At 31.7% G+C, this 16968-nt stretch overlaps 2 protein-coding genes across 3 annotated transcripts; one reads left to right on the top strand and one right to left on the bottom strand.

The window, feature by feature from the left end:
• The first annotated feature begins 10563 nt into the window (after positions 1-10563).
• Positions 10564-13948, top strand: LOC145008760 (3-phosphoinositide-dependent protein kinase 2-like). Its single transcript, XM_078967368.1, has 11 exons — positions 10564-11347; positions 11592-11772; positions 11893-11945; positions 12033-12134; positions 12260-12368; positions 12455-12533; positions 12618-12783; positions 12876-13007; positions 13084-13262; positions 13353-13575; positions 13721-13948. The coding sequence occupies exons 1-11, from the start codon at positions 11156-11158 to the stop codon at positions 13802-13804; spliced, it is 1500 nt and encodes a 499-aa protein (XP_078823494.1). The 5' UTR covers positions 10564-11155; the 3' UTR covers positions 13805-13948.
• Positions 13949-14129: 181 nt separating this feature from the next.
• Positions 14130-16968, bottom strand: SAMC1 (S-adenosylmethionine carrier 1). 2 transcript variants are annotated; one of them, XM_078967369.1, is made up of 12 exons: positions 16854-16968; positions 16660-16740; positions 16320-16427; positions 16085-16167; positions 15883-15959; positions 15709-15799; positions 15500-15553; positions 15301-15396; positions 14876-14965; positions 14720-14771; positions 14461-14603; positions 14130-14387 (listed from the first exon to the last, which is right to left on the bottom strand). In XM_078967369.1, exons 2-12 carry the CDS (start codon positions 16712-16714, stop codon positions 14244-14246), a joined length of 993 nt encoding a protein of 330 aa, XP_078823495.1. In that variant the 5' UTR covers positions 16715-16740; positions 16854-16968; the 3' UTR covers positions 14130-14243. The 2 variants fall into 2 exon arrangements, with proteins under 2 accessions (XP_078823495.1, XP_078823496.1); XM_078967370.1 differs by having other exon boundaries at positions 16841-16949.

The raw sequence follows: 16968 nt of genomic DNA on the forward strand, positions 1-16968 counted from the left end.
GAAGAAAATAATGGTACAACTGTCATATCTAGTACCCAAGTCAAAGTTCAAGCACTTAATAAAAAAAAATCTCAAGAAATTCAAAAGGTTGATTGAAGAACTCAAGCTAAAGACAAGATGCAAATTCAAGTTCAATCAAATCAAGAGTCACAACAAAGACAAATCTGGCACAAGAAGAACTATGTGATATGATATTCGTCATTCTCTACCAAGTGAAAGCATAGAGCTCTGGGCTCCTGCGGAGGTTGGCCTATTGTTGTTTCGGTGAAAGTTGACTTGGACATGTTAGGTTCTTAAGGATGTGTGGATTTTGGTTTTTGACTATCTATTCTTGAGGACATGAGATTATGAATTGTGTTATTTTCGCTCGCAAGGATAATTAAGGTATACAGTTTAAATAAAACTATGGCTACATTATTGGGTTACACCATGGCGGGTCTTCCTGACTTTGGGAGTCTGTGAAACATGGAAGATAACAGGATGGTCGTCTAGGTAGTAATTCCATTGGATCTTCATCTGATCGTAAGAAACAAAAAATAAAAAAATAAAAATAAAAAAGACAAGAAGAAGAATAAGAAGAGAAAAAGAAAAAAAATTAATTAAGGTTGTTTATTTTTCTTTTCCGTATCGTTGTTTATTTTTCATTTTGTTATGTTTTTACATGCATATTTTATTCTTTGTTTATTTTTCTGTTGATCTTCCCAGTTAGGGTTTCCTTTTAAGTTGTTAGTTTCGTATAGGTTATCCCTCACTACCCTTTTCCCTCACATCCGTTTCCGATGTCTATCATTTCCTTACTCGAGGACTAGTAAGGTATAAGCTTGAGGAGGTTTGTTATATGCATTTTATATTCATCTATTAGCATGTTTTTGTTACTATCTTCTTATAAAATGCTAACTATTTCCCTTGTTTTATTATAAATTGTGTGTTTCTCATTATGTTTGCATAATGACCGTACTACTCACTTTTGTTATGATTTTCAGGGCAAATTAGCAAGGATGGAGAATACAACACATTGGGTATGCATTTGATGGAGCTTTGGAGCCAAATTGGAGCTTGGAACTTGTGGATGATGCTGAGGAATGCTTGGAAGCTGCTTTAATAGAGGAAAAATCGTCGGTTCGTACAAAATTCATGAAATTCAATCGAATTATTCAAGAATCCGATCGAATAAATGTTTCAAATATTTATCAATTCGTTTTTAGTCGAAGAAAAAGAAAAGCAAAAAAATTGGATCGGATTTTCCAAGAAATTCGATCAAATAAAGTCTTCGAATATTAGAATTTCAAAAAAAATTAGAATATGCACAATTCGAGTAAAAATTCGATCGAAAAAAAAAAACAATCGATCGTTCCCACAAAATATTGGATTAAATTTGTTACTTGAATTTTTTGGGGCATATAAAAAGCCTCCTTAACATTCCTACAACCCTAACTTTCAACCATTTAAGATTCCAAACGACTGAGAGGCGATTTTCAGAGGTTTTCGAGTGCCAAACACAGATATGAAGAACACGGTTTTATTTCTATTTTCGTCTAGTAAGATTTATCAATTAGGTTTTCTTTCTACTTCTTGTAATTCATTTTTAGCTATGTTAGGATAAAAACCTTAGATTTCAGTTTCGCAAACGACTCGACTTTTTGTGCAAGTAATCGTTAGGCACGATTTTTTATTGTGTTTACTGTTTAGGGTTAGCTCTAATATAAACTAATCAAACAAGTCTTTACGCTTTCGAGCTTGTGAGAAGTATGAACTTTATTAGGAATTTTACATTGTATCTAATGCTACTTTTCTAGATTATTTAAGAGCTTATTTGGTTAATTCAGCAAAAACTGAGGTTTAATACAAATCTTGGTTTGGTTAAATATTTTAGTAAAAAATTTGTTAGAGCTTATTAATAATTTTCAGTACCAATTTAAATAGTAGACAATTCAATAATCGTGTTGAAGGTTATTTGCATGATTAGGAGAGTCACCACTAAACTAAAATTGCTTTTACTTTCTAAATTTTATTCTAGTATTAAAATTCCCTTTTTTCTTTTATAAAATTTATGTTCAAGTTAGTTTTAATATTCAACAAATCCCCCTATTTTAATTATTGTTAATTTAGTGTGTGTCTTATGAAAGAGAGGCATAGACTTTATGACGTGTCCCTGTTGATTCGACCCTGCTTTCCTATAGTACCTACTAGTGCATTAGAGTTGTGTTTTTATTATATTATTTGTTTATTAGGCATTGCGACACGTTGTTAACATTGTATTTCATATGTTAGCATATGGCACCCCCCCTGATGCACTAGAGGAGAGTTTTAGGATGTCTGCATGTACCGCACGAGAAAGTCTTCACGAATTTTGCATATTTTTCATGTCTTTGTACGGTCCATAATATGTGTGTCATCCTACTTCTAGTGACATACAAAAGTTGTATGCTAATCAAGTGATTGTGCATTGTTTACCTGGGATGTTAGGAAGTTTAGATTGCATGTGTTGGAGATAGAATCTGTGTCCTAATGCATATCATGGACGATACATAAAGGGCGATTATAATTATCGTACGATCATACTTGAAGTTGTAGCCTCATAAAATTTGTGGTTTTGGCATTCCTTTTTCGGTAGTTCCGATTTGCTTAATGACATTAATATTCTCAATAATTGACCAATATTTTACAAGGTATATGGCAGTATTGTCACTGATTCTTCATTTGTACTCTGAGGAACGGAATACAAAGTTGGATATTATCTTGTCGATGGGATTTATCTTGACTTTTGGTTTTCGTTAAAACTTTTTCATATCTGGATGACCCTCAAAGGTCCATATTTAAGAGAGTCCAAAAAAAGGCGAGAAAATATATCAAACGATCATTTGGGGCACTTAGAAAGCGTTGGCAGATAGTTTTCAAAGCATCTTTGTTACGTGATATTTCAACTGTGACAAATGTGATGTATACGTGTATCATATTACATAATATGATAATAGAACATAAAGGAAACATGATATGCGTGTACGAAGAAAATGAAGTCATCCCCGAGACACAACCACTTGAATTTGATGGTAAAGAATGGATATGGAGAATAAGGATAATCAACAATGCAGTAATCCATGTCGATCTTCACTGTCATTTGACCGATTGTCTTTGGATGATGGACAATCTTGATCTTGATATTCAACCGAAAGATAAATTAGAATGTTAATTTTCGGAGGAAGACTCATTACTTCAGTGTGTTTTTTATGAAGTGTGTTTTTTATGTATTTAGTTTTGTTTTTAGGTATTTTACGTTTTAATTTATTGTAACTTTTTTTAATTTAATGTGAAATGTTTATGTTTTAAAAAATATAATTTATTTGATATTAATTGTTTGTGATTTTAAAAAATAAAATTTATTTAATATTAATTGTTTGTCTTTTAAAAAATATATAATTTAATTAAATTTGAAAAAGAAAATATAAAAAGCGGAGTGCTAATATGAAATGCTAAGAATAAAGTGTTAGTGAGCTCGTAGGCAAAAAAATGACATGACATTCAAAAAATTGATGTGACAAGTCTAATCTTATCCAACCAAATATACTAAGTATTTATTAGAAATATTATTATTTCACATTCCCATGAGTATCTATTGTTACTTTAAGAATATCAATATATACTTGGATGATACTTGAATTGTGATTGCAATCATTTTCCAAAATCTGCGATTTCAACCCTTTTGCTTGGGTATCATGAAATCTGATTTTGGATAATCTAAGAATGACAATTTAAAAGTCGGGTTACTTCCAAAATTCAAAATATAGAAAGAACATTGCTATTTTTGTTTTGAGAGATAGAGAAAATCTAATGATCAATTTTTGAGTATGGAAAATCCAACCCTTTTTTGGAACTCTTACTATGTTCTTATAAACGAAAGAAAGTTGATTAAAAGTGATCACATCCATTTTGGTGCCAAAACTGGTTGTTAGAAAGTTGGTTATAGGACATAATTTATTCTTACATCATAATGGTGTCACAACCGCCAGGGGCTCTGCCCTTACATCCCTCGGACCCTATATTCTCAAGCTTATATTTATCACTCTGAGTTTGCACCCCACACCTCCAACCTTAATAGAACTCAACATATCTCAAACTTAATAATAAATACACTATGTGATAATACTAAAGTCACCAACACCAATAATACTTCATTACCACGAACTTTGACTACTTCTTACCTTCATAATAAATTGGGTTTTTCCATAAAAAAAATCCTCAAATTTAACTATGAAATCTATCATTTTAAACTCGAGGGGTCCATTTCCATACATTACTCATTATTAAAGAGATTTTAATAAAAGTTTTCTACATTTGTTTCTTGGTCTCCCTTACATACACACATGAGACCTTTATCGGTTTTATTCCAACTTTTTAGTTGGTTTTACACATAATACCACTAGTTGTAACTTGTATGTATAATTTTTTTCCAAATTCTTTTATCTGTCATCCCTCCTATAGATTTCAATTTCTCCAAAGTTGACTAGAAACTTATAGATATATAACATAATTTTATACACGAGTTACATTCGCGTTCGCGTTCGCATTCTCCCAAACCACAACTACAATCGTCTGATGAACTATTATTTTTTGTTCCAAATCTTCAACATACATTCTAGTGTACAATTATCAAATATTGACATCTTTTTTTTTGTCTACATCCCTCACATAATTTTCTTTCCTATTACACTTGTTGCAAGCACAACTTCTTGATTTGAGTAGAAGATTCCATTTCCACTTTTCTTTTTGAAGTTTTATCCTTATTTTTAAAGTCTCTTTCGTTTCCTCTATCTCTTCATCTTTATTTTTATTACTTTGTAGCTTTCTTGGCTCTCACTATCCCTTCATCCCCCTATTTACTTTGTGTATATATTGAAAGGTCCATAAATTCCCTTTCTAACATAAGAATGTACAAAAAATATCACTTTTAACTTCCTTCAACAAATGAGTGGAACCTTTATCCCTTATCCCCATAATATTCTCATTCCCTTTATCATCTAGCCCTTGCATTATTGTCGACATACTTTCATTATGTCTCGTTATCTTTACAATCATACCTTGAAGACTCTTGAATAAGATATTGTAACTCTATATCTCGATGATGTTTTCCACTCTTTTATTGGGGGTTTCATAGTTCAAGTAAATGTATAAGCTAAGACTAAGGCTTAAAGTAATTATTTACAAATTTTAAAAACCTAGAAATCTGAGGATTATATGGTGGACGCGGTGCGCCTATTTATTGGTCGTGGTGCGTCCAAGCCCTTGGTTTGAATGTGTTTTTAGGGTTTTGGGGGGGGGGGGGGTATTTAAATGCCATTAACCTCCTAGGGTTGGTTCTTCTCAGCCTTTATCACCTTTTAAGAGAACTTTCAAAAACCTTATCCTCATTTTTTTATGAGCCTCTCTGCTCTCATCTCATCCATTTTGTGTGCTTTTGGTGGTTCTAGAGTGAATTATTCTTGCAAGATTGAGTATTAGAGGTTTGTAATAGAGGATTTCAATCTCCGTCTACCTTTTTTACCTTTGTAAGTTACAAAGATCCTTACTTTATTGTATTAAATCTCTGGAATTATGAGATAATGGTGTTTGGTCCCTTTAATGGTTTGATATTTGGAGTTTGGACAACTACATGGAATTGGAATCATATTAGACTTTATATTTGACCTTTTGGTTGAGTTTAGAGAACATGCATGAGCTTTCTATATTCCTTGCACAAAGAAAAATGAGATCTTTGACTTTTAAGAAACTAGAGTTCTAGATCTAGTTAGTTTGGGATGTTTTAATGTACAAAGTTGAAAATTTTATCAATTAAGACATAATTTGGATCTAAATATGTAATTTGGAAGCTTGGACTTAATAGATTAAGTCATTTTGAAGTTGTTGAATTAGGGTAGATGTAACACATCTTTTAGGATCGCGACGTGTTTCCTAGTTTTTCTTATGTGTGCTTGTTTAGTGAGAAAACACTGACTAATTTGTACTATAGTATAATGAAGTAAAGTACCTTGTGTTGATCACATATGATAATGTATCCATGTCCTAAATTAATTCCTAAATAATCAACAAGTAGATCCAAAAACCACTTCCATTTTTCTTTATTCTCCACACAACTATTGTTGGAATGGTGTCCAATGTCATGGCTAATTGGTAAGAATTACATTAATGGCATGGTCCTTTTTGGGTTACCCTCAATGATCCAAATACTATTAGAATACTATAAGAGAAAGATACAAAGTTTATAAATTATTCATGTGATGATAAATTAATTAGAAACTAGTTTGGAAATGATTTGAATTAATTGGAATTAATTTGTGCTTATTAAAAAGTACAATGACTAAATGTTAATTATTCAATAATTGAATAGCTGGAAGGGATGGAAGAAAATTAGTAAGGATATCCTTTGGAATTTTCGTCCAAGGCTATACAAGGAAGGGATTTGAATTCCAGATAAATTGAATTATTTAAGTATTATCTTTATATGGTTTCCAATTCAAATCAGCTTTCTTTCCAAATAACTAGAAACTATAAATACCCCCTCATTGGCACTCTTAAATTTCCTCCCACTCTACACATATATAATTTCTCTTTTTCTCTTTATTAATTCCTTAGTCAGTCTCTATTGTTCTAAGGGTTAATATTCTAACACTAATAATTTGGAATTGTTGGGTGTGAACCATTGGAGGCAATCTACTTTGGTTGCTATCTTGCCTAGCTTAGTGGAATTTGAGATCTACATCCAAAGGTTCTCCAAGCAAATTAGTTTAGCTAACAGTTATTAATTCTTAATCCTTCTTGTAGTTGTTCATATTATTTAGGTTAAATATTATTGTAGGTTTTAGTTGTTTGCCCGCCTTAGATTAAAATACATGTTTCCGCTACCAAATAGTGTCAATTACTTCCCATGAAATGGGATAAATCTCATTGTTTACATCCTTGCAAACAACACATAACAACTCCCATTTACAAATCCCTTTACGAAAACAACCATATAGTCATATTATCTATATGCACCCATCTCAATCCCTTCTTCAATCCATCAAAGAAAACATAGAACTTACTAAAGTAGTTCTTCCCATCTGGCATATAATTCACATCAAGCTTCATAGTGGAACCTGGATTTGATCTCCTATTCTCTTATGTATATGAACACAACTTTGTGTAGCAGTCAATAAGGGTACCATTTGTCAGTTGCAATGCATATTTCTTAGATCTCTTGCATTGACCAATACTGAAATGAATACCAAACTTCTATGTTACTGCTAATATTAGCTTTCTAACACTCATCTTTTGTCTAAGTATGATTTATTTTGTATAATGACTCCCTATCCAAGAATAAATAGCCATTAATCCTACCTTTTAGTTCTTTGTACAATTACGATATGCCTTTAAAGACTTTATTTAGAAGCTTTCTTCTTCCCTTATCCAAGATGCCTACAACCTGAATGTGCACCTACCCTTGCAACACTTAACCAACAATCTTTTCCTATCATTGTTTTTTTAAAAGCAAAATTGGTACCCATTTGCAACAACATAGTTGCATAACATGGATTTTAATTGAGCTGAATCTTGGAATCTCATACCATGTATGGGATTGTACTTTTTCCTAGGTGCTGACTCATTAAAAATTAAATGTTCTTAATTAATAGGTATTGCTTCACCCTCACCATCATCATCTTTGTTATTATCATTTGCCTCATCCTCTTCACCATATAATTAACTAAAAAACTCATGACTCTTTGTTATGTTCATAGTGATTCTTTCCTTGTTAAAGTCTACCTCCACATCTCTAAGGTTATCAATTTCTTCTTCATTTTCACCATCATCGATACATGAATCCTCACCATCTTCTTCTTCTATCTCAGAACCATACTAGTCCTTTATCCCTTCACCGACATGGTCCACATAGAGGGAAATTATACCATCGATTCTATATTCATCAAAAATGAAACCATAATAATATCCATCATGTGCAATAGGAGTAATCCCATAAAATAGGGTATTACATGGCTCACAATAGAATAGCTTCTTAATACTTTTTTGCATGAAATGTTCGGGAAAGGTGATACACTCAGAGTATGTTATTTTGGAAAAATCGTGATAAGTGAATGTGAATTTGATACCATGATTATATGGGAAAGGATTTCAAAGAAAAACACCTTTGAAGTTCAGTTCCACTAGAGGATACAATGCAGTGGGGTTTGACATCGAGGTTGATATTGTCAGATGGTTGGCTGCTTCTTGAGTTTGATAAGAGAAACAAGATTAAACCCTCGATTTTTTTCATTCTTGATCATTGAGATTATAATGAAGAGTGTAGATTTCATGTTATATAATGTGAGGTGGATAACTAAATTACTTACGTGGATATTATAAAATTTCTGTCTAATTAGTTGCAAGGTTGTAAAACTCGCTATTCAGTACTCGTTCGGCCGACTGCCGGGTAGCGAGTAGTCGGGAGTACTCGAGGAATACTCGGATTCGGTTATTCATGTAGAAATATTTTTAGGGAAATTATATATGTCAAACATAAGTTAAAATCATAAGTTGATTGAAATATATTACAAATTTAGATACATATGAATACATAAAAATTGAAATACACACAATGTATCACTTTGTGAATAATTACTGAAAATTTAAGATATATATATATATATATATATATATATATATATATATATATATATATATATATATATATATATAGTAATAATCACACATGTGTGTTAAATAATAAATTATTAAGTGTATTATACATATTAATATTGAAAATTTTGATTTTTTTCTCCTTTTAAGACAATTTTGACCGAGTTGGTCGAGTACTCGCCCGAGTTGACCGATTTGGTCCAAGTCATACCGATTTTGACTGATTTCCAAGTTATTTAGCTGAGTTGGCTTAATTCGCCTTGGTAAGAGGCCGTGTTCGAGCACTCGCCTGAGTTTTACAACATTGATTAGTTGTAATGTTACATCATGAATGCAACTGGTTGTTCCTGTTGTTCGATGCATAATGGTGTAATTAAAAGATAATTTCTTACTTTAAAAGCTAATTTCATTAAAAACTTAAATGAATAAATAGATAAAAATACAAATTGCAAGAAAGTCACTATATTACCACAAAATTTTGATTTTGACACCACATTATTTTTTTCACAATTATATCACTATATTTACAATTTTGTTGCAATATCAATCAAATGACTGGTTCTCCATGTTCTTCGCGTAACCATTTTTCCCGAATTTGAATAGTCACTAAATTTACCAAAATTTCAATTTTGACACCGAGTTTCAAATTGCAAGAAAGTCACTATATTACCACAAAATTTTCATTTTGACACTGATTTTTTTTCTCAATTATGTCATTACATTTACAATTTTTTTGCAATATCAATTGATTGACCGATTTAGGAGATGTTATTGTGGTTAAGAAGCTTGATTTAGAAACTTGATTTATACAACACATAAATGAATGTTAGTCCAATGGTTCAAACTCGCTTACAAGTCAGTGAAAATGACATGGTCACCCTTTCAGGAGATGTTATTGTGGTTTAGAAGCTCAATTTGCATTAAACCCAATTTCACACATCTTTTTATGTCGATCAAGTAGTTCAAAGCCACTTAAAAGTCAACGAAAAGTGTATGCTCACCCTTTTAGGTGATACTTTTTATTATAATGTTTAATGTTTAATTCTTGTCAGAGTATTTTTGTACTAATGACATCTAAAGGTCAGTCTAGTGGTTCAAACTCACTTAAAAGCCAATAAAAATGGGGTACTCGCCCATTTAGGAGATGCTATTGTGGTTTAGAAGTTTGATTTGTACAAGTAAATGAAAATCTTTACAATGTCGATTCAAGAGATGTTTAGTGAGTTTAAACCACTAAATCGACCTTGTAAGGGTTTTCATTACTTGTTGTACAAATCGAGCTTCTAAACCACAATAATATCTCTTGAAAGGGTGACTATACCCTTTTCATTTACTTGTATGTGAGTTTAAACCATAGGACCGACCTTCATTTATTTGTTGTACAAATTGAGATTCTAAATTAAACGTCTAAACCACAATAACATTTTATGAATCGATCAATTGGTTACCATTACCACAAAATTGTAAATGTAATGACATAATTGATAAAAAGAAACCCAATGTCAAAATTAACATTTTGTGGTAATATAGTGACGTTCTTTCAAATTTAAACTAGGTGTCAAAATCATAATTTTAGTATAGTGTTCGGAAAAAATGGTTACCGGAAAAACATGAAAGAAAAACCGATCATTTGGTTGATATTGCAACAAAATTATAAATATAATGACGTAATTATAGAAAAAAATAACCCAATATCAAAATCGAAATTTTATGATAATATAATTTCTTTTCTCAAATTTGTCCGAGATAAAATAACCGGATTTCATTGTGCTATCATCATTTTTCAAAAAAATAAATAAATAAATAAATAATAATTCTTTTTTTAACAAATATAAAAAGAATACAAGGAACAACCAAAGCCAATCTCATCGTCAAGACCTGTATATTTGCATTTCCAATGTGTAATTTTTCATGCTTTTTAGGCACCCATCCAATTAACACGTGTCTTTCTTCTCTCTCTACCCCTGCTTTCTCGCTCTAACTTTGTTCCCTCCATCACTTCCCTTTGTAGAAGAAATTATTGACAAAAAACCAAAAAAGTGATGAAAAATAGATTGATACATCGATAAAAAAAAGAATTCCCCATCATTTACTCAAATGGGTCTCCTTTCTCATCTTCAATCCCCATCCTTTTCCATTCAATTTTGCTTTCTAGGGTTTTGAATGCGTTTATACTACGAAGCATCACAATTGCTTTATTTTGGTTGTTTCAATTGATGTTTGCTGGCTTTATCGAATTGGGTTCAGATGAAAAGGCGATATGGGTCTCTGATCTGACGTTTGTGTTATTATGATATGCTCTGTTTATTCAAAGGTCTTTATTTCCCCGCTTTTCTTGAAGGCCGTGTAATACACTCCATTTCCGAGGTTTGTAGAGATTGAAAGAGACAAGCAATTATCTTTATAGGGGATATTTCCACCGGACGCAACGTTTTCGCATGGATGCGCTTGATTTTCTAGGGTTCAATTTTGGGCGAAATTCAGGAAATAAATGATGGCAATGGTTGGGGGCGAAATGGAGAAGGATGTCGAATCTAAGCTGCATATTCAGGACAATTCAGCTAACCATGGGGGCAAAGATATCAATAAATCTAACAGCTTTAAATTTAGGGCACCACAAGAGAATTTCACCATCCAGGATTTCGAAATGGGGAAGATCTACGGCGTTGGTTCTTACTCAAAGGTCCATTTTTGATTATTTTATTGATTATATTTTGAATTATCAATTCGTTATCTCAATAGTAGCTCAATTATTACGTTGCTTATTTGTTAACTTTGACTTGTGGGTCAATGTTTGCATATCTTCTATCCATTTATCATTCACCCTACAGTTTTTTATTGACCTGTTCTTACAAAAATCATCTCGTTGCATATTCTGATTCTTTTGCAATATCTGTTATATAAACATTGCAATTTGACATTATCAGGTTGTAAGAGCAAGAAAGAAAGACACAGGAAAAGTTTATGCTTTAAAGATCATGGATAAAAAATTCATAACTAAAGAAAATAAAACTGCTTATGTGAAACTAGAGAGGATTGTATTGGATCAGTTGACTCATCCTGGAATCGTGCAACTCCATTTTACATTCCAAGATACTTTTTCACTATGTAAGCACAGTTTTCATGGATTTTGTTAATCTTATATTACCCTAAAATTCCTTTGTTTTATATATTTTTTTTGTTTTCAATCTTCATTCGTTGACACGTGCATTTGATTATATATTGAAGACATGGCACTTGAATCCTGTGAAGGTGGAGAACTTTTTGATCAAATAACAAGGGTAAGCATTTGTAGAATTGTAGTTATATTCTCTTTAGTTTGTATATTTTTCATTGTAAGATATTTATTATTTTTTTTTTTTTTACAGAAAGGTCGATTGACAGAGGAAGAAGCTCGCTTTTATGCAGCTGAAGTTATAGATGCACTTGAATACATACATAATTTAGGTCTCATACATCGAGACATTAAGGTATCACAATTGAAAATCTTGTTTTGTTTTAATGTAATTGCTATCATTTATAAATTATAATCACACACACACACACACATTGAATGAATAACTATTTCTGAATTCTGACATGATGTTAATAACAGCCAGAGAATCTGCTTCTTACATCAGATGGACACATAAAGATTGCTGATTTTGGTAGTGTAAAACCCATGCAAGATAGCCAAATAACAGTCCTTCCAAATGCAGCATCAGGTTTCCTTTTTTTCCTTTTTTCTTTTTTCTTTTTTTCTTTTTTCTTTTCAGGTTTTAAAATCATGACATTCTTTCTTCTTCTTCAGATGACAAGGCATGTACATTTGTGGGGACAGCTGCTTATGTTCCTCCAGAAGTATTGAATTCCTCTCCTGCAACTATTGGGTGAGTATTGATTGTTCTTGTTTATCATTCACTCTTTATTGTTTTCATATTGTGGAAAATGACTTTTATGCCCCTTGTAAACAGAAATGATCTCTGGGCACTTGGATGCACATTGTTTCAGATGCTATCTGGAACTTCTCCATTCAAAGATGCAAGTGAGTGGCTCATTTTTCAACGAATTATCGCCCGTGATGTCAGATTTCCAGATTACTTTTCTCATGATGCCAGAGATCTCATCGATAAGTTATTGGTAACATTTACATTCAAATCCTGTTATTCTTCTATTTATGTTTTTTTCTTCTTTTTAACAACTTAAATCACAAAAATAAAAAAAAAATGCAGGATACTGATCCTATAAAAAGACCTGGTGCAGGGCGTGATGGTTATAATTCATTAAAAAATCATCCTTTCTTTCAAGGAATTGATTGGCATAATATAAGGTCACGAAATCCTCCCAAACTTGTATTTGAAAAGGTATTTCTAAATTATTTTTTTAAATCTTTGTGGAGACCAAAGTCATTGTTAATAATAATTTTTTTTTGGAATATAGAGTCACACGGGTGGTAGGACAAGTGGGGGTGATGACACACCGGATTCCTCTTGGAATCCCGCACATATTGGTGATGGGACCGGAATCGGAATTGGAAATACCTTTTCCGATGTTACATCTTCTTCTGATATTAGCCATATAACTAAACTCGCTACAATAGACTCATTTGACTCAAAATGGTAGAATATACATTGCTATTCCTTACAAAGTATGATCTCATTATATGGCACATGAAGAATGATGAGTAAGATATTTTGACTTGTCAACAGGCAAGAATTTTTGGAGCCAGGTGAATCTATTCTCATGATTTCAATGGTGAAGAAGCTGCAAAAACTATCAAGCAAAAAAGTTCAACTTATTTTGACCAATAAGCCAAAGTTGATATATGTGGACCCCTCAAAGCTAGCTGGAAAAGGGAACATGATATGGTCAGATGATCCTAATGATCTTAGCATCCAAGTTTCCAGCCCTTCACATTTCAAAATTTTCATAGTGAGTCCTTCAATTTTCCACCTATGTCACCTTTTTACTCAACCTAAAAATTTAACACGAGATTGCCCCAAAGAATTTCTCATTACATGTTGTAAAAAGTTATATGGATTATATTTTGTTATCTTGTTGATTGATTTTTATGCAGCCGAAGAAAGTGATGTCATTTGAGGATCCAAAGCAGAGAGCTTATCAATGGAAAAAAGCAATTGAAGCTCTTCAAAACCGATGATTTTTCTATTCTATTTGGTTTGTTTACACATTCTTTTCATGTAACATTAATGTTGGACCTTGGGAATCCTAAAGAACAGTTGGATTCTGCTGAGGAAATTTGTTTTATTTAAGAAAAAAAATATGATTGTTTTATTTAACAAAAGTCATCCATCTTCTTTCCACTGTTTTAATTTTATATTTCTTTCTTTTTTGTTTTGGGTTTCTTGTTATGAAGGTATTTACTTTTTAGTTAGTTAATATTATAAAAGTGTTTCTCATGATTTGTTTATTTTTGGTTTGTGGTGTAATTCGTTTTTTGTAGCAAATGTAGATTAGACAAATAATATTGAAAAGATACACAATATTATTAGCGTTCAACATCAATAGAAAAGTTGCTATTTTAGCAAATCTTCACTAATTCATTCTCTCATACAAAAATAAATTACATTTTAGCTTCTTTAATCTTGCTTTGGGGTATCAGAACTTTGATCATTAGAAGGTTGAAGAAGCTGTCTTTCTGCAAGAATTTTCTTTGTTCTCTCCAAAACACCAAAAAAAATCGAACCTCCAATTCCAATCCACAGAACTCGTGGTCCAATACCCTATTTTTTTTACAAATTCAGAACTCAAAATTTACATAGGCTGGGGGTATTTTAGTAATTTTCACAAACATACCTTTAAAAGGGCAGGAGGTCCCTCTTCTTTCAAAATCGTTTGAACACAATCAAATATCCCTTTGTACTGATTTGCTGATCCCTGAATCATCAACCTTGTTTTTATCACATCAAGTGGAGTAGTAATCGCTCCCGTAATCGCCCCTACAAAACATAATTCAAGAATTACCTATTTGTCCTTCATTCATTGGAGGGTATTTTAGACAATTTCACAAACAATGAAAATATATAGAGAGAGAGAGGGAAGGGTTACCACTTACCAGCAAAAGCACCAATTGCAGCATTTTCTGGATCATGAAGGTCTCTACGTGCCTGGTGGATGTTTTAAAAACAAATCAAAAGTTTGCAAGGGGCAATTTCGTAATTTAGCTATTATCATATATATAAATTTTGGTCTTTTTTAAATAAATACTCACAGCCAACTTATAGCCAATCCGAAGTTGCTCATATATACAAAACTGAATAGCATCAAAAGGTAGATCTCGTAGCAGAAAAGATCCATATCCCTAAATTTATTCACAATTGAAGGTTTTAAAACTCCTTAATAAATAATAACAATGCATTTATATTTTTATACACATAATAGCAACAATTTCTTACACATTTCTTAATTGATAATAGCAATATGTTACATTAAACTTGTAAGCATTTTACAAGTTTCATATTATATATATATATATATATATATATATATATATATATATATATATATATATATATATATATATATATATATATATATATATATATTGCTATTATCAGTATAGAAATGTAAGTAAGTTGTTATATAAGTACATTGCTATTTTCTGCAATTTGGTGACAAAAATAGAAAGATGCATACCGCATATAGACCTTTAAAACCCTCTTTGGAAACAATAAGGCGAACTGCATCAGGAGCTGAAGAAAATTGACCGGTTTGTAATCTTTGCTTTACAACCTATTTGTCAAGACTCAAGAAGTTAAAAGGGTAAAAAAGTAAATTCACCCTATAAAAGAAGTAATCGAGAAATGGAAATGTTGATGAAAAATAATAAGTTTACCTCTGTTGGAACGCGTATTAGAGATGCAGCAACTCCTCCAACAGCACCTGCAGTCTACATAACATTTTGCAAATTTTTTAAATAAAAAGAATAAAGTCATCATAAACTTTAAAAAAAAAAAAATAGTTTTTTTTTTTTTTTTTTTTTTTTAAATCTTGTAAACAAGAAGATGTATTTAACTATTTTCCAATTGATAGAATAAGAATTACGAGATGTGCAACAGCACTAAGATTTTCAGGAAGCATCTTCAACAGTTTCTTTTTTGCAGGTTCATAAACACCAACAAACAAAGCAGAAGCCCTATAGATTCAGTAATTTGTTATAAGCATCACTTCCAAACAAAAGGGTAAAATAGTCATTTACGTACACAAGTCAATACTTACGGTAAAACACCAACAAGATTTCCAGCCAATCCTGAATATAGCCCATGAAGAACAATCTTTCCTCCACCTCGAGCTGCCTACAATCAAAATATCATGTTAAAGTTTTTTTTTTACATGTTAGAATTTTTTGTTTTTCCCTAAAGTAATTCAAAGATGATTACTCTTTTGTTATACAACAAACAGTTGATTTAAATTGGTATACCTGCAATCTTGTCTTTATTGTATCAATTGGGTATAAAGCTGTTTCAACAACAACTCCAGCTGTTCCTCCTGCTATGAAACCCTCTGCACTATCACATGAATAATTATAACTTTGTAACAACAAAGTTTTTCATATCATTTAACTCACATCAACAACTTCTCAATTGGGTCTTAGTAAAAGGATTAACAATATACTTTAAGAACAATCGATTGAAGTAAACAAATTTAAGAAATACCAAATAAGGTTCGTAAGAAATCAACTGGATTTTCTTCCCCTGAGCTGATTGATGCAAAAGACTTTTTTGGTATTAACTGCAACCTTTGTGATTTCGCATTAGATACATCTGCAAAACCACACACCTATTTATGAGTGATGAAACGTGGGGCTTTAGGTTTGTATTCATATCATCAACTATTTATCTACCAATCGGTTAATTTTCTAGTAATGTTATCATGTTCATCAATGAATTTAACTGGATATGGACATTGGACCCTTGGTCGTTCAATTTAAGATGATTAATGGAATTATAGGATTAATTATGCCAAAATTGAGAAATGTTGACGAATTGAAGTTACCTGGTGAAGACATTGATGAGTTCTTTGAGTTAATAGTTAATGTAAGAGGGCCCATCAAGCTTCAAGATGAAAATTATCCACCTGGAGATTGAAAACTCCAGAATTGTGAGAGATTGAGGTTAGCAAACGAACTATAAAGGACAAAAAACAGGAACTAAAAAAAATTTAGCAGAACGTGTACACCGAAGGCGTACACAGTGGTCTTGTCTGACTCGTGTTTTCGGTGAAGACGTCTGGCTATGGTATATGGATATAGAATTATAGAGACGATGAGTAGCGTAGAACTGTATCAGTATGAGTATGAGTGTG

The sequence above is a fragment of the Lactuca saligna genome, chromosome 8 (genome assembly GCF_052625555.1).
Source record: "Lactuca saligna cultivar CGN05327 chromosome 8, ASM5262555v1, whole genome shotgun sequence".
NCBI classification, from domain to species: domain Eukaryota; kingdom Viridiplantae; phylum Streptophyta; class Magnoliopsida; order Asterales; family Asteraceae; genus Lactuca; species Lactuca saligna.

Coding starts and splice junctions, on each gene's coding strand:
- LOC145008760 (XM_078967368.1), top strand. CDS start 11,156: ATGATGGCAATGGTTGGGGGCGAAATGGAGAAGGATGTCGAATCTAAG. Junction 11,773..11,892: donor CCAAGATACTTTTTCACTAT/GTAAGCACAGTT, acceptor TATATATTGAAG/ACATGGCACTTGAATCCTGT. Junction 12,534..12,617: donor TCCTCTCCTGCAACTATTGG/GTGAGTATTGAT, acceptor CCTTGTAAACAG/AAATGATCTCTGGGCACTTG.
- SAMC1 (XM_078967369.1), bottom strand. CDS start 16,714: ATGGGCCCTCTTACATTAACTATTAACTCAAAGAACTCATCAATGTCT. Junction 16,168..16,319: donor TTTCTTACGAACCTTATTTG/GTATTTCTTAAA, acceptor GTGATAGTGCAG/AGGGTTTCATAGCAGGAGGA. Junction 15,397..15,499: donor TAATACGCGTTCCAACAGAG/GTAAACTTATTA, acceptor CTTGACAAATAG/GTTGTAAAGCAAAGATTACA.